Source organism: Spermophilus citellus, assembly GCF_964194105.1.
Source record: "Spermophilus citellus genome assembly, chromosome: 6".
NCBI lineage: Eukaryota > Metazoa > Chordata > Mammalia > Rodentia > Sciuridae > Spermophilus > Spermophilus citellus.
This window is the reverse complement of record NC_138187.1, coordinates 39,471,122-39,494,760: the sequence shown is the minus strand read 5'-3', so window position 1 is coordinate 39,494,760 and position 23,639 is coordinate 39,471,122. Positions and strand designations below refer to the sequence as shown.

The following is a 23,639-nucleotide window of genomic DNA, read 5'->3' as shown; positions in this document are numbered from 1 at the left end:
TGTCTGGTCCTTATTTACCCTATATTTTTGGCATGGGGAACTGGACCCAGGAGCTCTCTACCTCCGAGATACATCCCACTTGTTCCTTTCATTTTATTTTTAAGACACGTAAGTTGCCCAGGCTGGCTTTGAACTTGCAATCCTCTTGCCTTAACTTCATGAGTAGCTGCATTAAAGTCACGGGCCTATCTTTCCACTTGCTGGCCTGTCTGCCCTTTTGTCCAGCAGATCCTACAAGCACCTCTCCATATCTGGGTCTTGACTGGAAAACAAAGGCTTCCATTAATGGCACCAGCAGGGCCCCTGTCACCACTGGACTTAGTATTCCAGGGGGTGTGGTATGGCCAAAGACGACACACAGGTGGGGCATAACCAGCTCTGTGCCCTGGTTAGACTTCCTGCTGGAAGGCTTGATGGCCCAAACTGTCTTCCCCACACCTGAGTAGGAGGATTGCCAAAGGCTGCCGAACTGAGGCTCTGAGCAGGATCAGAGGCCTCAGCCCGCAGAGAAGGCCTGGTCCCAGGGAGGCTTTGAAGGGACAAACACAGGCCATCTGGAAGTCTACAGAGACATGGTGCTTCAGGCCTCTCCCAGAAGCCATGAGTTGTCTGTCAGGGAAGGAAGAGGGGTCAGGAGCCCACAGTGAGCAGACCCAGCCTCCTCCTCCACAAGACCCTCCTGCCAGGTCCACTGGGGGTAAGACCAGGAGAACTGCTATGAGGCTCTGCTGGGTTGGAGGGGCAGGCAGGACCCAGGTGTCAGCAGAGACTGCACAGGGGTAGGAAGCATCCGTGGGCTGGGGCTGAGCAGGTTAATGGGATCCCACCAATGACATGAACATTCACAGGGTCTCATAGGGCTGGGCTTACAGTGAGCACCTCATAAGCACCATCTCCCACAACGATCCAAGTCTGAGCTTGTAATTATACCCATTTGGCAAATGAGACAACTGGGATCAGAGAAGGTAGGTCACTGGTTAGCCTTGGCCACATTATAGAACATTCTGAGATCTAAGATGCTTCCAGAATGTAGTTTCCACAACTGGACAGGTGTGCTAAGGTGAAGAGAAGTGGCACGGGATGGGTGCAGGGGAGTGGCAGAAGGGCAGGCTGAGGCCAGACAGCAGCATGTTAATGCAAGGGGATGAAGCTGTGGAGGAAAACGGAGCAGGAGCCCAAAAGAGGGGAAGAAATGCCTCCCTGCCAGTGGCCTCACCCCAACTGAGGTGAGCCACGTGGGCCTGGGCAGACAGGAGGTGGGGGGCCCATCTGGCTGCTCCTCATGGATGCCTCAGACCTCACAGTGGGGAGGCAGCTGTCTTATGAATCAAAAAGCGCACAGGAGTAGTCGGCTCGGTGGAGGCACAAGGGGCTATGCAGCCCCCACTTCCCTGAGAAAAGTCACCACATCCATCTCCTTACCCATGATCACGGACCCAGCCCAGCACGGGGAAACATGACCCTCACTAGGCCAGCAACACACGACCTTCACCAGGCCAGATGGCGACACATGGCCCTGACCACGCCAGCATGCAACAAAGTGCCTCACCAGGCCCTCACCATCTCTTGGAACTTGTGTACATTCTGCAATGATCAGGCTCTGGGAAGACCCACAGTTGCCATATAGTTCTGCCCCACAAATGGGGTCAGCTGTGGGCCTGGCCCTGCACTGCCTATGGGCCATCTTGGCACTGAGGTGCTGGGCTCTGCTGAACCTGGGTAGGGCCGGGGCTCCCAGAAGAGGTTGCTTCTAGTCTCAAGCCACCAGGTGGGGGAGGTAGCCAGTGGCATACCCCATGGGGCCTCCTCTGCCCTCCAGCCATGGTGAGGGAGCTGCCTGTGGCCAGCAGGGGCTGGAGTCTGCTTCCACCCTCAAGGTAAGCAGTCATTTGCTTCCCCATCAGCTGGGGCTGCACAGACACTCCTAGGCAGAGATCCTAAATGACCTGGGTGGGAAGAGGCAAGACAAGGAGGTACCAGGGCCTCAGCCGCCAACATGGGACCGCAGTGTATCAGGACAGTGGGGATAGCAGGGATAGGTAGTGTTGGAGGGTGCTCCCACCCTCCCTTGTGTGTGTCCTGTGGAGACTGAGGCCACCAGCTGGTCAAGGTGTAGTGGGCCTGGAGGGAAAGAGGAGCCTGGGAGGAGCAGAACGAGCTGTAACAGGGTGAAGGGTCAGCACTCACGTGCTCACTCCTATGAGAGCACCAAGATGCTAATGGCTGCCCTTTGGAGGCAAGAGTCTGAGTAGATTGTGCTTTTCTGGATTTTCTACAATCTATAAATATGAGATACTCTGGAATGTTTCCCAAGGTCTTCCTGGAAGTAGCTTTCATAAGATCACAATCACTTCAGTCAAAGAATATCAAGAATTCAATGAAAACTATTCCTCGTAATTTATAAATGTTGGTAAGTGATATGTTAAATAGTGGCTGTTCATAAGCACATCTTTATTTACCCAATCTTTTTAAAAGAGCACAAATTTCTACAATGCATTAAATTAAACACCCATCAGTGATCCTGAGTTATTCAAAAGTACACAGGATTATACAAAAGCAAAGATGTACGTTTCTGATGGCTTATTTATCTAAAGACTTTGAGTGTCTGAATATTTATTTACTTACTCAAAGGTTTGAGAGTTTCAAGATGTATAAAAATGGATGAACATGATCTGAGAAGCCTAGCAGATTTAGAAGGCACACTGTGAAAAACGGGGACAGTGGGCACCAGGCTGGGCTGTGGTTCTGGCCACAGGGGTGGGAGCAATGCACAGAGGGGCAGCTGAAGGACAGCGGGGGTTAGGAATGAGAGCTCCAGCCTAAAGAGGAAGACAGGGAAGTATTGTTTGTTTTCCATTAACTTCTGCTCGAAATACTCAAGCTATACTGGGGACAGGTTTTGAATAAAAATGAAAGTTAGTTCCTGCTTCTATAGAAGAGCAGAGCTAGGCCAGCTACTGGAGCCCGACCTCCTGCAGCCGTGCCTAGTCGACCTTCCTGAAACAGTTAGCAAGGCAGCAGCCTCTCCATGAACAGGGGTTGGGTTGCCAGGCCAATGACAGACCATCCTTCATCAAGCCAGGTTTCCAGCTGCCTGAGGTTGCACGGGGCCACCACCCTAAGGTCACCCCCCCTTCTGCTGTTAGAACTGCTTCCCTGAGCACCCCTCATCCTCAGGCTCATGTCAGTCCAGAAATCCAGAAGTCCCAGCCACAAAACACATACAGTTCCACCATGTCACACTGCTCCCATGGCAGGAGGGGGTCCCACCCTGTAATAGGCCAGCACTGTGCACAGCACTCATACAAACAAGTACTTGGCCCAATGCCTGACCCCTCTGCTTATAGGGACCAACCCCGCCATTTGGGACCTCAGCCCTGGCTTCTCTGGCCAGCTGCAGAAGTTGGTCCCTTTGGCCTGATTCCTGACCAGCATGTAGGCACCGTCACATTTTCCTTTCTTCTCTTGAGGTCCACGCTCCACACTGACCTCTGGCTGAGGTCTGGCAGCTCTAAAGGTGCCAGCTTGCCCACAATCACACGAATCCTCTGAGATGCTATTCTATATTATGAGTCTGGGTAAACTCATGCGTCTTGGGGCCCCCAACCCACAGGGTGAAGCCCAGGTGGAAACTCAGAGGGTTGACACAAAGAAAGGAAGGGGCAAAGTCCAAAGGAAGGGGCTGAAGAGTCATGTGGAGGTGGCCTAGGGCCAATAAAGCCAAGGCTGAACAGAAATGGCCAGCATGTCCCCTCCTGCCTTGTAACCCATGCTGTGGTGAAACAAGACGCAGCAGCTTACAGGTGCTGTCCATCAAGTGCTAACGGTTTGATTTCCCTCCCAATGAGAAGGGAGGGCAGGCCCGTGGCTGTGGCAGTGCGAGCTGGTGAATGACAGACCGCTGTTGCAGAGCAGAGGCCTACCTTGAAGATGAGGCAGTCCGTCTTGTGTTCCGCATACTGGGAGGTGAGTCGGTACTGGCTCTCTGTGGTGACATCTATCTGGTAGCCCGTCAGCGTGTAGCAGACCTTGCGGAACTCCTGGATCTTGGTCTGGAAAACCTCCTTGAGCCGCTGGTTCTTCAGCTCGGCGCTCTCCACCTGTTTCCGCAGCTCTACAGGGAGAGGAAAGGAGAGTGTGAGCTCACCACGGGCTGGAGATGTGACCCAGAGAAAGGCAGGAACAGGGACAGCCAGGCGCAAGGATGAGCCTCATCCCCACCCAGGTCTCAGCTGTCTGGGGATGGCTGTGGCAGCACCACATAAGCCAGCCTCATCTGTGTGCTCAGAAGAATCCGAATGAGAAAGGCATATGATGATGCGCAGTCTGACCAAGTGGCATTCAGATAGTTACCACATTACCTCCAGCCCCTCTAAAGAAACCGTGGCTCTGAAGCCAGAAACTGGAGCCGCACATCCAGACAGAATGACAATGGGTAACTCCTACAGCCACCCCAAGTCACCATTAGGATTGGCAGTGACTTTTGGGTACACTTGCTTCATCTCACCAGCAGATTCCAGGTGAGAACGTTCTGGAAGAGGAAGCATCAAGAGTCTAGGTCTGAATGGAAGGCCTGGATCCACGATGCACCTCAGGCGATGCTGACATTGCGAGGCCGCAGCCTGAATCCCTGGGGGCCTGTACTCCTGCCCCACAAGAGTTAGCACAGCAGTCAGGGGGCACGTGGCAGGGCAACCACGTGGAGGTTCTGGATCATTTCACCCCAGGGTCCCCCTCCACAGTGGGGTCTAGCTGGGCTCCATGGCTTAGCTATGGGAGGACAGCCAGCCCTGCCCAAGGCTCCCACCCACGATGTGGCTCCCTGTAGACCATCTGGGCAGAACCCCCACCTCCTGTGGTTTACTGCCACCTGGGGAAAAACAGGCTGTGCGAAGCCACCAGCACAATGCACAATTGCCATGAATCTCTCACCCAAGGTGCCTTCCGAGTAATTAAGCCTTGATTTATCCCTGTTAATTATTGAGCCTGGCTCCACTTAAACATGCCTGGAGTTGCCTCCAGAGCTGGCACTTTCGGTGGTCCTGTTTAGGAAGTCCTGCAGGGCCTGGGATCCCTGGGAGGGGGTGGCCCCACTGGAATTCTGGAGAAACTCCAGGTCCCACAGTCAGCGAGACCCAGCTAAGGCCTCCTTTCCCCTGCCCATGGTGTCAGCTGAGGCCAGCCTCCCTTTGCTGGGACAGGGCTGAGGGTCCCTCCTCAGGCTGCATTAAGGCACAGGGCAGCTAGCACCCCAGCTGCCGTGGGAGAGGAAGTTAACATTAGCTGCACTGCACAGCCAGAGGCAGAGGGGATTCTCAGAGGAGAAGCCCTACCCTAGCCAGTGCCCAGGGAAAGGCCCTGAATCAGGATGAGCCTGAAGAGCACAGGCTCCATCAACCCATGCTCAGCACGGGGTCCTGCAGCCCCTCCCTGGAAATGTGAGAGAAAGGGTACAAGTCCTAGCACCTGCCTGCCTGCTCAGAGTCAAAAGAAGCATGAGTCCATGTCCCACAGCACTACAGGCCCAGGCCATGGCTTAAGGTGCCACGTGAGGGGGACGGAGCAGCCTGCCTCCTAGGAGAGGCAAGTAGAAAGCAAGTGTACCCAAAAGTCACTGCCAAGCCCTTGAGTGACAGACCAAGGAAAATGGGAATGTAGGGAGGGTTGGGCTTCCATCCTGGCTCTGCCATCTCCATGCCCTACCCCATCTCAGTGACAGGTATGTATCTGCTCTTAGCTGTCTCTTGAGCATCTAGCCAGGTCACATGCTGGAGGTGGGCTGGCACTGATAGTGCAGGACTTGCAGGCATCTGCACTAATGGTACACGCTGCCCTCTCAATGTCATACCCACAAACTCATTTGCCACATGGTTATGATGTAGGAACTTAGTTTCACAAATTAAGAAACTGAGGCTCAAAGAGCTTCACCACCTGGCTGCACTTACCGGGGCTCAGCAGGGCTGTTGCTGCCTTTGCTGGCTCTCACATTCTGGAATGCACAGCTTGCTACGAAACCCACTCCCTAAGAGAGGCGCCGTGGTACCAGGAGCTGGGTAAGATGCATGCAGCATGACAAAACCCAGCCTGTCCACCTGTGGGGCTGTGGCCATCTGCCCACTGGCCCTGCCCTGGCCGCTCCTCCATTCATCATCTGGTGCACAGGCCTTGGCGGACACCGGTATCTGCAGCCAAGAGCCCCTCCAACAGGAAGAGGCCCAGAGCCCTTGATTAATCGAGTGATCAGACTATGAAATCAAAAGGTTAATTGGCAGCTCTGACCCCAATATTCTTCCCCATGTCCCTCAACCAAACCTCCCTAGGGTGGAGCTGACAGCAGGAGCTTATACAGGAAGCTTATACAGGAAGAATAGCTCCCTGCCCATGCTGCCTGGACAATATTTCAGTCCTGTCAGGGACCACACCACCTTTAATCTATCTCAGACATCCAATGGGAGAAATTAATCCTAGTAATAAACGCACCTGACCTTGGAGAAGAAAATAGCCCCCTTTGGTGCAGTCCACAACCCTGGAAGCAGCCTGAGCTCAGATCTGCACGAGGCCCATCCATACTTATGGCTGGTCAATGTGTGTCCCAGGAGGAAGGAGGTGAGCCAGGAGAGGAGGAGCACACTCCAGGCACTGGCCACACGCCAGGCACCTGTGGTCTGTGGCCACAAAAAAGGCAGGACTGTCACCCTGGCCAGTTATAGGGGAAGCCAAATTCTCCATATACAAGGGGCCTGACCCACCCTGCCAGGCCCAGTGGGAAAGGTGCAGCTTTGAGGTGAGGCCCACCCCAGCTGGCAGGTCCAGAGAGGGAAACCTGTGACTGATTGCTCCATTTAGAGCACTGCAAAGTCAGTATTTTGACCTCCCTGTTATTCTTGTAGTTCAATGGCTTACATAAACACAAATGAATAATTCACACAATGGTCTGGATTAGATAAATAAAAGATGGGTCTCCACCTTGGAAACGTCACTGCTTTCTTGCCAGTGGTTCTCATGAAGGCTCTTTCAGAAACACTGGAGTGAGGCTTCCTCTGGGCTGGGCTTCATGGGCCCTGGACACAGGTGCTGAACAGGCTCCTCCCAAGTCCAGAAGCCAGGAGGCCAGAGGCCCCAGTCCATGGTGACCCCACCCCCAGAGTGCAATGACAACATATGCACGCCTGCCGGGCTGGAAGTGTAGCCCAGGGGGACTGATCAGGGTCTGCTAAAAGCCAGACTGCCCTGACCTGGTGACCTCAGGCCTCACCTCTGGATTTGTGCGTACCACAGCCACCTGCTGTGCTGGGACCAAAGTACAGAGACACCTGGGACCAAGATCCTGGGCACTGACAGCCTTATTGTGGGGAGCCCCTTTCCTCCCAGGCTCCCAGGCCCAAGTTCACACTCCATGAAGAAGCTGCTGAGGCCCTGAGTCAGGCCACTCTCCCACTCCATTGCTAACCTTTCCTGCCCTCAAATCCTAAGCTGTAGCTACACTATGACCAGGTGATACTGCTATGAATGCCATCCTCCCCCTGCCCTGGCTGCTGTTCCCCATGTTTCTGTGCCCGCACCTTAGGCCCCAGATACCAGACACCTTCCAGATACCCACTAGCCTCCCAAGCAGGCTGCCCACTCCCTCCCCCTACTGCACTTTGCAGGGACAGGCCTAACTGAGGGGCTCACAGCATGTCCTGGTGAGAACAGCAGAGGAATGAGTGTGGCAGGTGACAAGTAGGGCCTGAAGAAAGGGATGCAACTGTTCATCCAGAGTCCAGAGTCAGACAGCAGGGTGGCAGTGGCTGTGCAGACCAGGATGAGCTGCCACAGGGGCTCTGGGGCATGCCAGGCCTGGCTATGAGTCCTGCCCTCTGCTCCTTGTCCCCTTGTGCAAGCTCAGCCTGAGTCTGCTGGCTGTCCCTAGCTGTATCCAGAGAGGCTGCAGGACAGCTCTGACCTGCCCCCTCTCAATCTTAGCCCAACACCTGGCTGGCCCCTCCTGGAATTGCAGAAGATAGCTGTGAAACTTTAGTGGGAAGGACACAGGACAAAAATAACCTGCACTCTGTCAGATAAAGGCTAGCAGGGAAGAGCGCTCCTGCCTGACAGCGGAGATGTCGGGATAAAGGAGCATTTACGGTCTCCAATCTCTGGAGACCCAGCTCACTGCCTGAAATGTGGAGAATGTCTAATGCTAGTGGAGCAGGTGGCGAGTGCGAGGGAGGCAGGTGGCCAGTGTGAGGGGGGTGGGTGCAGAGACACAGCGGAGGTGAGTCCAGACAGAAGATGGCCACGGGGCTCGTGGCCATCGACATCCTCATGTCATCTGCTGCAAAGGACAGGAGTCAGAAGCGGTGGGAGACAGGTGTGCTATCCCTCGCCTTCACACTTGCCTGCACCCACTGTGGCCCTGGGCTTTACCAGCATGGCACCTCTGGCTCCTATGAAGCCCATGGGCTGCTGAGGATCCCACAAATAACACAGATGCAAAGATTCTTTTGAAGATGGAAATGGCTCTATGGAGACTCTCCAGGGACCACCTGTCCACTTCCCTCCCTTCCAGGGGTCCCAGACAGGAAGACCAAGTTGACCACAGCCAAATGGACAAGCTAGGGGTGTGGAGTGTTGGGTGATGGTGGCATGCTGCCCCTGGATCCAGGCTGCAGCCTTGTTGATTGCTCTGCAGTGCCATCCTGCTATGAGCTGGCCAGGTGCTGTTCTTGAGGTGCCCTCTGTAAAGGGAGGCCTCCAGCACTGCAGCCCTGTGTGTTTTACGACCCCCACCAGGGCCTGAAGGAATGCACCCACCTGTGGGGCTGGCCCTACTCACGTCTGTACTCCAGGAGGATTCTGGACAGAACCCTGCAGGAGGCAAAGATCCCACACAATGCTGCTTCTATGGGCAGAGCCCATCCCCGAGGTGGTCACTGAACTCTGAGCAGGCTCTTCACAGTTGGCCCTTGCAGTTAGGCCAGGCCCTGGTTCTCCGGGTCCACAACCCTCCCTCACATCCATATGCATCCCCCAGTGTGCGTGAAGACCCCAGTTGTCTGGGCAAAATTTTCACATGCCTGGAGAATGCTCCCCTTTCCCTGGTGAATTCTTACACCTTCCAGCTTTCAAATCGCTTTGGTCCCTCAGTGTATGCCTACAGTATTTGTTTTATTTCCTTCATAGGAAAAAAGTCTTAGCTTAGTGTAAAAAGTCTTAGCTTAGTGCTTACAGACACAGATCCGGGAAGACTGTGATCAGTGTGTGTCTTTACCGTACCCACAATACACCCCAAGGGGCCTGGGCATGGACGGGCTCAGTGAGCACCGAGAGGGTAATAAGAAAAACTCCCATTTCTCCCTAAAACCCTGTCTGTCACCCAAGAGAGTTACAGTTTAACCAAAGCCTGTGCTCTGGTGGGGTCTCCCTCTGCTCCTGTGCCCCTCCCCTGGTGGCCATGAGGGAAGCAGAGGCACAGCCCATGCACCAGCACCAGGGCGGAGGCACCCAGGGAACCAGAGTTCAGAAGATGAAAGTGGGCGACGAGAGGACAAGGGAGAGGAGTGACAGACCTGGGAGGGCAGGGACCTCACGGTTTGGGGTGGTGGGAAGCCAATTCCAATGTGAACACAAAATGTGGTGAAGCCTGGGAGGACGGGGGACATGGCAAGGATGGGGCAGATGGAAGTGACACCAACCAGGCCTGAGGGTCTGCAGGGAGTCCCAGAGAGAAGAGTGAATTTATGCTTCAGGGCATCCGGCTGGGCTGAAGGAAGGGGCCACGGTGGATGCTAAGGACCAGCCCTGCTGTCGGTTCTAGAAGGAGCTCTAGGTTCCCACCACAGGAAAGTGCCAGAGGCCCCAGGGGCCCCCGCTGTGCCCTCCAGTCTCTATTTCAGCAGTTTTCTCCTGAGATGCCAAACTATTATGGTTTGGATCTGGAAAGTCCCCCATTCAGCAATGTCCAGAGGTGGGACTTTTAGGAGATGGTTGGACTGTGAGGGTGCTGACCTCATTGAAGGATTAATGCATCATGGTTAAATGGACAATGGGGAAGTGGAGGAAACTGTAGAGGCAGGACTTAGAGGAAATGGGTCTTGGGGGTGGTGGGGTGGGGTGGCGGGGTGGTGCCTTGGCAGGGTAGGTTCCTGGCTCTTCTCCCTCCCTCTCCTCTCTGCTTCCTGGTTGTCATGAATCGCAGCCTTCCTTGCTCATATGATGTTCTACCCTTGCCATGATGTTGCCCTCACCTCAGGCCCAAAGCTATGGTGCCAGTCAACTACGGACAGAAACCCCTCAAACCAGGAACCAAGATAAACCTTTCCTCTAAGTTTTTTTCTGTCAGGTATTTTGGTCACAGCGATGAAAAGACAACTAACACACAGACCTGCAAGGTGCTCATGAGGTACGATGTGTGGAAGGGGCCTACACTGAGCCACCAGCCAGGCTCCATACCCTCACCTGCTCGGTCACTACCAAGGTATCTGCAGCCCAGCCAGCCCCAGGGACACCCACTCAGACGTCACATCCCCTGCTCCAAAAGAGAAACAAACAGGACAGAGGAGGAAGACTTCTGATATGAAAAGCAGAAACAAAAGAGTTTAAAAAACAACACACAACACACACATAGCTGGGGACAGTGGCACATGCCCATAATCCCAATGGCTTGGGAGGCTGAGGCAGGAGGATCTTGAGTTCAAAACCAGTCTCAGCAACTTAGTGAGGAGTCATGCAACTCAATGAGACCCTGTCTCAAAATAAAAAATAATAAATAGATAAATTAAAGCAACAATACACACACCTTGCAGATGAAGAATCACAAATAACAGCCTTGCTGAAAGGAGACAGAAACGAGAATACACTGTCACAGATGCGAAACAGCTTGACAGAAGAATCATGGGGTAAAGAGGAGGGAATCTCCCATAAAGTACTCCCCAAAAGATCAGAGACAGAAAACAGCAAAGAAGAAATAATGCAGGGGTTCTGCGAGACCAATATCCAAGAAGCAGGAATTTTATAAGGACAGATTACAGGACGTAGGAAGGAAGACGTCACAGAGGGAATGATCAGGTAAGTTTCAGAACTGAGGGGCGGGCAACTCCAGGCCCAGTGACGCCCAGCACATGTGTAACAGTGGCCCACTTGATGCTGTGAATATAGCCCTTGCTGCTCTGCCACTGTAACTTAAGTTTTAAATGGACATGTTTCTTTCTCTTCCTCTTTCCCTCCCCCTCCCTAATCTTGGGGGAAACAGGATTTCTTTCTTCTCCATCCCAGTTTTGTGTCTTGGAGCACACCCCCACCATAGGAATGAAGTCTGACTTCTGGATGGCATCAGGAGATCTAAGAAATGACTATCTCCCAAACTGACAAGTGATATATAACTCCAGACACAGAACACAGCCTTAGAATCACCTCTTAAACCCCACTGTTCTCCCTGATGGGGAGAATCACAGCCTCTGGGACAGAAGTCCCCTGTATTTCTCCTTTGTTAGCAAAGCATTAAAACTTCTTTTTCCTTTTCCTCAAAACCTTGTCTTCATTATTGGACTGGCCTGGGGATGAGGATTGAGCTTTTGGTAATATGAGGACTGGGTCAGGCAGAGCATAAGACACCTCAGGACACACACACAAGGACACACACACAACTCCCATAGGATCAGGAAGCTGGGTAGGTGTCTGGTTCTCGCTAACAACATGGTGTGTGGAGATCATGGACTGCAAGGGCCAAGGGAGTCTGGGCTGGACAGGGCACCTGAGAGGGCCCTGCTTGTCCTTAGCTCCAGAGAAAATGCAAATGAGCATTTGTTCATATATTTGTTGACTGATTGTATATCCTCTTCTGAGAAGTGTCTGTTCAGGTTCTTGATCCATTTGTTGATTGGGTTATTTGTTTTTTTGGTGCTTAGCTTTCTGAGTTCTAAAATGTGTCACATATACACAATGGAATTTTACTCAGCATTAAAAGAGAATAAAATCATGGCATTTGCAGGTAAATGGATGACACTGGAGAAGATAATGCTAAGTGAAGTTAGCCAATCCCAAAAAACAAATGTGAATGTTTTCTCTGATATAAGGAGGCTGACTCATAGTGGGGTAGGGATGGGAAGCATGGGAGGAATAGATGAATTCTAGATAGAGAAGAGGGGAGGGAGGGAAAGGGAGTGGGCAGGGGGTTAGCAAGGATGGTGGAATGTGATGAACATCATTATCCAAAGTACATGTATGAAGACACGAATTGGGTGTCAATTTATTTTATATACAGAGATATGAAAAATTGTGGTATATAATGCGTAATAAGAATTGTAATGCAAAAAAGTACAGGTATAAAGGCATGAATTGGCATGAACATACTTTATATACAAAGATATAAAAAACTGTGCTCTATATTTGTAATAAGAATTGTAATGCATTCTGTGGTCATGTATTAAAAAAATAAAATCAATTGAATAAAAAAGAAAGAAAGAAAATGAAAATGAGGAGGGAGTAGGTGAAGGGGGGAAGACCCAGGAAACACTCAGTGGGGAACAGTGGTGGCACCTATATGGAGGGCAGGAAGTGTGGGGTAGGTACCCACAGGTGGCAAGAACCCTCACCTGAGTTGGATAAGTTCTGACCCTCAGGGCCCCAAGAGGGTACAGCCAAGGAGAAGAATCCAGAGCAGAGTTGATGGATGGCCTGCCATGTCTCCAAGTACTGAAAGGAATCTGAGAGCTCCTCCAGAAAGTTCCAGAAGGAACTACTTGTCAATGTGGGAAATCAAGCAAATGAAAGAAAACTATACATTCTGGGACATCCACCCCTCAAATATCAGGTAGGAAAGATGACCAGGACAGCCTCAGGCCACAGTGTGCACACACTCACGAGGTCACAGTATCACAAAGACTCAGTACTGATTCTTCTGCAGGTGACACACAACCTATAGAGAGGGAGTGCAGGGAATGTGTGGTGTGGGCTTGGGCATGTGTGTGTGAGCATACACATGTGTGCATATATGTGTGCTCATGCTGGAGAAAGCTTCACTTCTGCCAAAAAGCCAGGATGGGTGCAAAGCTAGCTTGCTGGGAATTGGGCTGGTGCAGTGGGCACAGGTTTGGGGAGAGCAGCAGACACTACCATCCTGTGGGTCTGTGGCAGCATGTGATTTCTTACCCCATGGACACTCAACAACAGACAGCCTAAACATGGATGGGATCATGCTGGGGAAAAGTGGCCAGCAAGGTGGGCTTCCACGGACTGGAAAGACCTCGCATCAAGACTGGCAGGAGGGCTGGGGACATAGCTCGGTGGTAAAGCACGTGCCTAGCATGCGTGAGGCCCTGGGTTCAATCCTCATAACCACATAAAAACAACAACAACAACAACAAAAAAAAAGACTGGCAGAAGAAACTCATGCCCATCTTTGCTGTGGCTGAAGAAGCTCTCTGAGGGGATGCATGGACCACAGGCTAAAATGGGCTTCCCTGTGAGAGGACAGGTGAGGATGCCCAGATACCACGAATGGCTCAGGGCCATGCCAAACCCTTTCTGCCCTAAGGAGGGACCATCCTCCCCATCCCAAGGGATCCCCATGCCCTCCATGATCCCACTCTCTTCCCTGCCCATGGGCAGATGCCACAGGAGGGTGTGGCCCCTCCAGAGCCTGCAGGCTGGCCGCCCCAGACACCTGAGCAGCTCCCTCATGGAGACTGAAAGCAGCTTTAGAAATGTTCCTCAGGGGATTTGGGACAGAGCCATTTTTCTTTCTGCAGAGTGAATAAAATCCACTTAACCAATGCTGGGATTTTCAGGCTTTGAAGAAGCCACCAACAGGACTAATACTTCACCATCAAAAAAGCCACCTGAGCCCAGGCTGAGCAAGGCAGCTGTTCTGAACTTGGCACTTGCCTGGCCTTGCCAAAGAGCAGTGTGGCCAGAGAGGAGGGTAGCCTGTGCTCCCCACTTGGCTGTTCTCCCAGGTGTCTACTTTCTATGGCTCTCTCCTTGAGGGGCTCCCTGATGAGCACCAGCCACAGACCGGCTGTGGCCTGTGGTGGCCGTAGGGCAGGGCAGTCAGGCTCTTTCTCCTAGGTCCAGTGGGATGGTCAGAGATGAGGCTTGGTCTTTACAAAGTCGTGAGTGCAGATGAAGTAGGGAAGCACCCCACATTTACTCAGGTGGGCAGGACCTGCCTCAGGGGTGCAGGGCCCAGGCTGACAGCTGAGGTGGAGGCCTCTACATCAAGCCCTAGCCTCACTTTCGATGAGAGAGGTTGAGGCTTGTCCCCATGTACTGTGGAGACAAGGGCCCATCCGAGGTGGCGCTTCTAGGTTAAAGCAGGGTCAGAGGCCTGGGGAGTTCCCAACGCAAAGGCTTCAGGACCCCAGCAGGCACCAGGAGGTGCTGGCCTGACTCAGAACCAAAGCCAAGCTGCGTGCTTTCAGGGGCTGAATTATTCATGTCTTGCTAACTTCTAAACTATTCCAGTTTTACATTTTTAAATATTTAATAATTAGGCATCAAATATTTATGCAATTTTATTAGCAGCTGTGGAAGGCAGGCACTGTGCGACTGTGACGCTGAGGTCCTCAGCCTTTTCTGGTGGCTGTCTGGGGAGTGGCAGGGAGATGCCCCAGTGGGCTGGCTGAAGCCTGTTGGGTCTGCTGTGGATGCAACCCTCTGGGATCCCACACGCAGCAAGGCAGAGCCTCTGCCCTGATGTGACACAAAGTGTCAGAGGCTGTCTTCCCACCCCAAGTCCAAACTCCAGGGGATGAGCCTGAGTGGGTGGCAGGCACGAGATGCACGTGCTTGTGCCCTCTGGAACTCAATGCACCCATCCTGAACAGAGCTAGGAAGGGTGGTTGTTCTAAGACAGAGCCACCATGTCCCCAAGTGCTGGCTACAATGACAGGCAATGGGCTGGGGTCATTTCAACTCTGCTGGCACCAGAGGCCCTGAGACTCAGTCTCCATCACAAGCCTGCGTTCCCCTGCTGGGCCGGAAATTGCACGTTTTTCACCAAAGAGGAGACACTCGCCCTGGAATTACATGCAGATGAGCAGCTCGTGTGCCCACCGCCTGGCTGCTGGCAGACACCCCCTGGGTAAGCTCCGTGCGGCTTTCAAACAGGGCATCTCTGTGTGATTAACTGCTCACTCCAGCAAGCAGCTTGTCACCCTGCACAAAAATGATCTGAAAAGACACCAGCAATTACAGCCCACCAGATTACGGGGTGGGAGAGTCCTGGGGTGACAAGCGGGCGCTGATATCATATTCGCAGGAAGACTCCCTCCCCCAGCTCCCAGGATGGCCCCACGGGCACCAGGCTGCACAGCCCCCACAGTGCCTTCAGTAGCGGGCGACCAGATTGAGCCCTGTGGGAGTAGTCTGTAGCCCCTAGTGTCTGTGGAGCCTCTGCTGACCATGCACGGGACAGACACCGCACCACCTGATGGACATGGAGACAGGCTTCACAAGACAGGGCATGCTCAGTGTCAACTAGCCCAGGCACAGATGGGCTAGGTCTCCAGGGCAGGCTGGTCACAGTGACTCTTATGATGTGCCAGCCAGCCTGCAGGCCACCTCAGCAGTCCCAGGTAAGGGGCCTCACAAACACTTGTTAGGAGCCAGGCAACAGGGCCACAGCTGGTGCCACCCAGATGCCACCTAGGGTCTGAGTGGTGGCCTCCACCAGTCACTTGGGCCTTGGTTCAGAAAGGTCCCTGGTCTAGCCAGCAGCAGGACTCCGGTTGCCCTGGGTGGTGCTGCCTGCACAGACCTCAGTGCCACCAGATCTCACAGTACAGCTTTACCTGTTGACCTGCCTGCCAGCCCTTCCTCCCCCATAGCACCCTCCCCAGGGCAGGCTACAAATAACTGCTAGGCAACATGCGCCTGGCAGAGGCTTGTCCAGTGGTGGGGAAAGGGCATCATGTATGTTACCCTCTCGAGTTCTGCAACCAATCAAGGAGAATCCTGCGCTCTCTCCATGTTATAAACAGGACATGGAGGGCTGGAAGTTGGCAGCCAGCTGCCTGAAGCTGTCTGGGACTGGATTCTGGGTCTAGAACTGCAACCCTTCACCTCAGAGCCTCCACCTGATGCGAGCACAGCCCCGCAGGGCCTCAGTCTCATCCCACCCCGCACTAGCTCTTGGACCTGGGCCCTATAAGGGCTTTGTTTGGGCACATCAGCCCCTCCAAGTGACCCCGACTCCAGGTGCCCACAACCTTGACAGGCTGTTGTGTCCTGTGACTCCAGGTGTGCCTGAGTCCCCCACTTCCAACAGGAGCATCTGTTACCCACCTTACCTCAAACCCAGTGCCACCATTCCTGCCTGGGACTGAGTCACCAGCCCCCTAGCCACTCACAAACAAAAACCAAGTTGCCCACACTCCTATAAATCCGCATCACTACCCCCTAAGCACTGGGTTCTGAGCTCAGCTGCCATTCTCCACTGCTCTGCCACTGCTACTGTCCTTTGCCAGAGTCTACCTGCTTCTCCTAGGACTCCATGGGTCCCCTTCCTCCTACTCAGAGCAAAAACCCAGCCCTTGAATACTGAAGGGCCTCTGCAAGGGAAGGCCCTCCCCAGTGCCGCACTGCTGGCAGCAAGTGCAACTGACGTGCACCTCAGGGCATGTGATCCTCACTCTTGCTGCCACAGCATGGCCTGGACTTTTGCCTACTACCAGGGGACACATTCAATGGCAAACTTGAAGACCTAGCTCTAATGTCACTCCTGAAAGCCTTCCCTCCTGGCTGGCCTTCCTTGTCCCTCTGCACCCCTGAGCTGAGTCTGTACCTCTGGTGGGCGCACATGCCTGTCCTGGCCACAGGCCTGCTTCCTTTGCTACACAAGTCCCTTGAGGCCGGGACAGTGCCTCCATTACCAAACCCCAATTCCAATACACAAACACACACACACACACACACACACACACACACACACTGCCTGGGGACCAGGGCTGGGAGTGGTGTCCATTAGTAGTCAGAAGGCTGACAGGCAGGGACAGCTCTCCTTGGAAACTTGTTCGGGGTCTGGTGGTCTGTAGTGACCTGTGGCCCTGCTTGAGATCTCTAACATACAAGTTGTGGGATGGCAGAGACTGGAATTCAAGAGCACCAGACAAACAAGGTTCCCTTCTGAGCAGAAGCAGCGAGGGCAAGTCTAGGGTAGCAGCAAGTCCTGGATGGCAGGAGGGCACAAGCTGTGGAAGCCGCCATGATGGGCATGCTCTGCATGAAGTCACATGGGCAGCAGCCATATCTAAGAGTTCTATAGCACATGTGCCTCCTTTCCAACCCTGCTTGGCTGGGCTATGAGCGGTTGTCTGTCCCAAGGCTGGCCAGCAATTGAGGATGAGTCTTAGTTCAAGAGGGCAAGCTGAACCCATTAGCTTCTGTTTGGGGACTGTGAACTGGGAGAATCTTCAGGGCAGTTGCTGACAGGAGTGGACAAGGAGGGAGGGCAAGGGTCAGAGGTGAATCACAGTTGGGCTGAGGCCATGAGCCAGAGCCAGGAGCAGGTGTGAGGATAATTGCATGCCAGTGAAGAAGCCACTGGCTGCAGCTCAGAGGGTAGACACCATCCCCTGGAGAATAAGGGGCACTGTGGGCTCTAGCAGCTCCTCTTCTGGGCACAGCAGCCCATCCTTGATGCCTGCACACCTCATCAGCATGATCAGGCCATGTCTGTGCCATGGAGGTGCCAGAGTTGCCAAGGATGAGCTGTATTACCTTATCAGGGGTCTCCTCATGAATGCAGGTTCAGAGAGGGTGTGGGCTCAAGTCCAAGGCCACTGCATGCATTAGCGGGTTTAATAGACTGTCACGGCACAGAGTCCACAAAGAGCCTGCCATCCATTCCTGCACGTGAGGGGCTGGATGTGAAACTCTTTGCAAGCATGCAGAATGCAAGAGTTATAGAAACAGTGGTGCCTTTGAGGGGAGTGGTGAAGAGCCAGTGAGGGTCCTCGGTATCCTTACGGAGCACTGCCCTGAAGCCCATTCCCTTCAAGTCCTATAGGTGCTAGGTACACTGGTCACACGGGCAGGTATCCAGACCCCACTTGGACAGACACAAGCCTAGCACTTGTGCTCCAGAGCCAGAAATGCCCTAAGCAGCAACAAGAATCTCCTAAGGACAGAACTGTACACACCTATATCACAGCACAAAGTTCACCAAATGCAAGCAGAGAACACAGCTTTTTAATCCATTTCCAGAAGCTTCCTTCTATAGACATGCCCAGCAGGCGGCTTGCAAAGAGCAGGCTGGGGCAGACTGGCGTCCTGCAGCCCGCTGGTTAGGGCAGAAGCTCTGATGGAGCCACTGGGCAGAAACGGTGAGGGCAGTGAGTTGCGTCACATCCGCTGAGCTGGAGCCGCATTTGTGCAAGGCTGGGAGCTCTCGATCCGCTCTGCATGCTGGATATATTATTAATTTCTGACAGTGGGCTTACAGAAACTAATTCCCTGGAAGGCGAGCTCCCTTTGAGAAGAGGGAAACCTTTTCAGAGCTCATCTTTTATTGACTTAGTCGTTTTGGAGTCAATCTGTCTGCTTTCGGCAAGACAAGAGTTTTAAATCTTCTTTCCTCCTTCTCAAGACGTGGCAGTCTATTAAACCCGCTAATGCATGCAGTGGCCTTGGACTTGAGATGTAACCAGTTCTTCAGATAGCAGATTAAGAAAGAGGCCGTGGTATTGGTTCAGCAGTTGGAGCAGCCCGGAGAGAAGGCTCTGGAAGGAGGACAAGGCCAAGGACCTGCTGGGTGGGGCAAAGAAAGGGAACTCACAGAGGCCATAGTCCTGGGCTAAGGACCCCTTAGTTTGCCCTGGGCAGAGCAGGAGCCCAGGGATAAGGAGCATATCCCAGTGCACACAGCAAGCCTAGAGAAGGGGAGGGGTGTCCAGGCAGAATCTGAGGTGTGATGCAGTCACCTCCAGGGGAAAGCAGCAACAAGAATCTCCTACTGGCCTGGAGGCAGCTGGGCAACCAGGGGTTCATGTGGGGTCAGTAGTTCAGGACCTCACAGGGTAGGCTGGAGGAGAGGATGGAGAACCCTGGCTAATAACATAAATGAGGCTGTTTCATAATTTCCAATTGCTGAGTGAGGCAGGCAGAGCAGGCCCCGTGATGGCCTCCATGCCCAAGTTCACAGAGGAGAGGTGACAGGCAGAGTACATAGGTAGAGCAGGGCAAAGCCAGGGTTGGAGTTCAGGTGGTCTAGATTCTGTAAAGTGGAGCAGGAGTGAGCTCCTCTGACCCATGAGTCCCCCATCAGGGAACACCGCCTGCTCCTTCTAGTCTCTCTGCATCTGTGTTTCAACAAGGCCCACCTGATGCTCTAGAGCAGCAACAGGCTCTGCATCCTATAGCCTGTTACAGTGAACAAGGGAGGCATGACACTCAGGACTGGCATATCAATCCAGCTTTGCCTCTTCCCCACAGCAGGCCCTTCCCTCCCCATCTCTAGGTCATCTTTGTTACGCAGCGGCAACAGTTCTGGATGCATTCTGTCTATGCTCTACACTTTGTGGGAGGCTGAGGATGGAGTAGTTTATCTGGAGGAGGACATTTCAAAGCAGCATAGCGTTCAGGCTGAGAGATGATTTATCCAAATTTATAGCAAAAACCATAAGCAAGAAGGAGCAGAGCAAGATTTGGAAAATTGCAGCTTGGCCAGAAGAGGAGTATGTGTAAAGGTACGCTCAAGGAGGATACGATTGCTAGCACCTTAGAAGCCAAATGCTTTGCATCAGGAGATAGGAAGGATGCCTCAAGGGTATTCCAGAAATTGACAAGGACACTGTCATCACAGGCTCAGAGATGCAAAAATGCAAATTCATTTCAAAGACTTTCCAGGACAGAACTTTCAGAAGAGAGACTCAGGGTGCCCTGTGCACCCAGAACTGCCTAGGGAATTGCTTCTCATGTTCAGCTGCAACTCACTCAGAGGCTGCTGCAGCCTTGATTCAGGCGAGCCCAGGTAAGTCTCCTGCTGGTGATGAATTTGGTATCATCCATGTGATACTGATTTTACAAGCATGCAGAATGCAAGAGTTATAGGAATAGGGTAACTTCTGAGATCTCAAAGGAAAGTCTGGGAGACCAGGTCGGGTGCTGCAGGGTCTAAGTCCCTGTAGGCAGCTGCAACAGGGCTGTGAGAGGGAAGGTCAAGCTGTTATGAGACCCCAGGAAGAGATGCAGGAATGTGGAATGCAGCAGCCCAGGGAAGCTGCAGACAGCATGCAAGGTCAACCAGGGAGAGGGAGGGAGAGAAAGGAGGGAATGGGGAGAGGTAGAGAGAGAGAACGAACATGGGCTGGTCACAGCCGAAAGGTCACAGCAGTGCAGCTGCCCAAGCCCTTTGGGGCTCATATCATGCTACCACTTGTTCCAGATTCTGGATATGCGGCTCAGGGCTGGCTGTTTGCTGGGTTTTGGTCTTGCTTTGGGTTGGTCCCTCCTGTTTTCCTACTTCTTCCTTTTAGAACAGAAATGTTTGTCCTGTGCCTACCCTACCTTCATATCTTGGAAACACAGAACTTATTTCTTACAGGGCCTCACAGCTGAGTTTGCCTCTAATCTGAAGGGACTTTGGATGTGGACTTTTGAGCTGCTCGGACAGTAGATTCTGGGGGCTATTATTGACTGAATGAATGCTTTTTGCATATGAGATGAGCAGAACTCTCTAGTTTAGATCTTGACTGTCCTCCCTATATCTCCCATAAAGGCCAGTACTATGAAAGTTGAGGAACCTTACAGAGGCAGAGCCTAGTGGGAGGCGTGTAGGTCACTGGAGGAATGCCCTTGAAGAGGTCTGTGAGATTCTGGTCCATTTTTCTCTCTTTTTGCTTCGTGGCTTATGAGGTGATTGGTTTTATGCTGTTACATGCACCTATCACGATGCACTGCCTTGCCACAGGCCCAAAGTGACAGGGCCAGTCACAGATGGAAACCTCCAAATCTATGAGTCAAAATAAACCTTTCCTCTTTATAAGTCGACCCTTTTAGGCATTTTATTATAGTGACAGAGAGCTGACTTCTGGGTAGACTGTCACCTTGCCTGGGGCAGTGCTCACTTGTGCAGTGGCACACAGTAGCTGAGTATATCTAAAGTCCCAGGCACTAGGCTGCTCCTCAGTAAATGTTGCTGCTGTGACCTAGCCAGAGAGCTCAATTGTGAGACTAGAGACCCAAAGTACAACAGAGGGAAACATAGAAAATCGAGTAAGCAAAAGAGGGAGTGTTTCAAAATGTGGAATAAAGAATAAGAGAGCAGAGGTGGGGACAGGATATCAGGGGAAGCAGAGGGCCCGGCTGGGACAGCCCCTCACTGAGAAGGTGACCCAGCCAACTTGAGGGAAGTCAGAGAAAAGCATGTGGCTGGCTGCCCAGGGGCAGGTTGGAGGGCTCCTCTAGTCTGGCTCAAGTCATATTATCAGGAAAGTTAATTGTTGAAAATGGCTAGAACTGGTGCAGAGACAAGCAAATACACCCTCAGAACAGAACAGAGAATCTACAACAAAACTAGAACCATGAATTGATTATCAAGAAAAGATTCACATTTGTTGATTGGGTTATATGTTATCTTATTGTCTAATTTTTTGAGTTCTTTGTATACTCTGGATATTAGGGCTCTATCTGAAGTGTGAGGAGTAAAAATTTTTTCCCAGGATGTAGGCTCCCTATTTACCTCTCTTATTGTTTCTCTTGCTGAGAAAAAACTTTTCAGTTTAAGTAAGTCCCATTTGTTGATTCTTGTTATTAACTCTTGTGCTATGGGTGTCCTATTAAGGAATTTGGAGCCCGACCCCACAATATGTAGATCGGAGCCAACTTTTTCTTCTATCAGACGCAGAGTCTCTGATTTGATATTAAGCTCCTTGATCCATTTTGAGTTAACTTTTGTGCATGGCGAGAGAAAGGGATTCAGTTTCATTTTGTTGCATATGGATTTCCAGTTTTCCCAACACCATTTGTTGAAGATGCTATCCTTCCTCCATTGCATGCTTTTAGCCCCTTTATCAAATATAAGATAGTTGTAACTTTGTGGATTAGTCTCTGTGTCCTCTATTCTATACCATTGGTCCACCCGCCTGTTTTGGTACCAGTACCATGCTGTTTTTGTCACTATTGCTCTGTAATATAGTTTGAAATCTGGTATCGCTATACCGCCTGATTCACACTTCCTGCTTAGAATTGCTTTTGCTATTCTGGGTCTTTCATTTTTCCATATGAATTTCATGATTGCTTTATCTATTTCTACAAGAAATGCCATTGGGATTTTGATTGGCATTGCATTAAACCTATAGAGAACTTTTGGTAATATCGCCATTTTGATAATGTTAGTTCTGCCTATCCATGAACAGGGTATATTTTTCCATCTTCTAAGATCTTCTTCTACTTCTCTCTTTAGGGTTCTGTAGTTTTCATTGTATAAATCTTTCACCTCTTTTGTTAGGTTGATTCCCAAGTATTTTATTTTTTTTGAGGATATTGTGAATGGAGTGTTTTTCCTCATTTCCGTTTCAGAAGTTTTGTCGCTGATATACAGAAATGCCTTTGATTTATGCGTGTTGATTTTATATCCTGCCACTTTGCTGAATTCATTTATTAGTTCTAGTGGTTTCTTTGTAGACCCTTTTGGGTCTTCTAGGTATAGAATCATGTCATCTGCAAATAGTGATAATTTAAATTCTTCTTTTCCAATTTTTATGCCTTTAATTTCTTTCGTCTAATTGCTCTGGCCAGTGTTTCGAGAACTATATTGAATAGAAGTGGTGATAGAGGGCATCCCTGTCTTGTTCCAGATTTTAGAGGGAATGCCTTCAACTTTTGTCCATTCAGAATGATGCTAGCCTGAGGCTTAGCATAGATAGCTTTTACAATGTCAAGGTAAGTTCCTGTTATCCCTAGTTTTTCTAATGTTTTGAACATAAAGGGATGCTGTACTTTGTCGAATGCTTTCTCTGCATCTATCGAGATGATCATATGGTTCTTATCTTTAAGTCTATTGATGTGGTGAATAACATTTATTGATTTCCGTATATTGAACCATCCTTGCATCCCAGGGATGAATCCTACTTGATCATGGTGCACAATTTTTTTGATGTGTTTTTGTATTCGATTCACCAGAATTTTATTGAGGATTTTTGCATCTAGGTTCATTAGAGATATTGGTCTGTAGTTTTCTTTCTTTGAGGTGTCTTTGTCTGGTTTCGGAATCAGGGTGATGTTGGCCTCATAGAATGAATTTGGAAGAGCTCCCTCTTTTTCTATTTCCTGAAATAGCTTGAAAAGTATTGGTATTAATTCTTCTTTAAAGGTTTTGTAAAACTCCGCTGTATACCCATCCGGTCCTGGGCTTTTCTTGGTTGGTAGTCTTTTGATGGCTTCTTCAATTTCATCCATTGATATTGGTCTGTTCAAATTGTGTGTATCCTCCTGACTCAGTCTAGGCAAATCATATGACTTAAGAAATTTATCGATGTCTTCACTATCTTCTATTTTATTGGAATATAGGTTTTCAAAATAATTTCTAATTGTCTTCTGTATTTCTGTAGCATCTGTTGTGATATTGCCTTTTTCATCCCGTATGTTAGTAATTTGAGTTCTCTCTCTTCTTCTCTTCGTTAGCATGGCTAAAGGTCTGTCAATCTTATTTATTTTTT

At 51.2% G+C, this 23,639-nt stretch overlaps 1 protein-coding gene across 2 annotated transcripts in view; it reads right to left on the bottom strand.

Moving 5' to 3' along the window:
• Positions 1-23,639, bottom strand: part of MAD1L1 (mitotic arrest deficient 1 like 1) — a 356,498-nt gene that overhangs the window by 59,649 nt on the left and 273,210 nt on the right. For both annotated transcript variants that reach the window (XM_081297224.1, XM_081297225.1), the window contains exon 17: positions 3,924-4,114. In XM_081297224.1, coding sequence (XP_081153350.1) covers positions 3,924-4,114 — 191 coding nt within the window. The remainder of the gene's footprint in view (positions 1-3,923; positions 4,115-23,639) is intronic.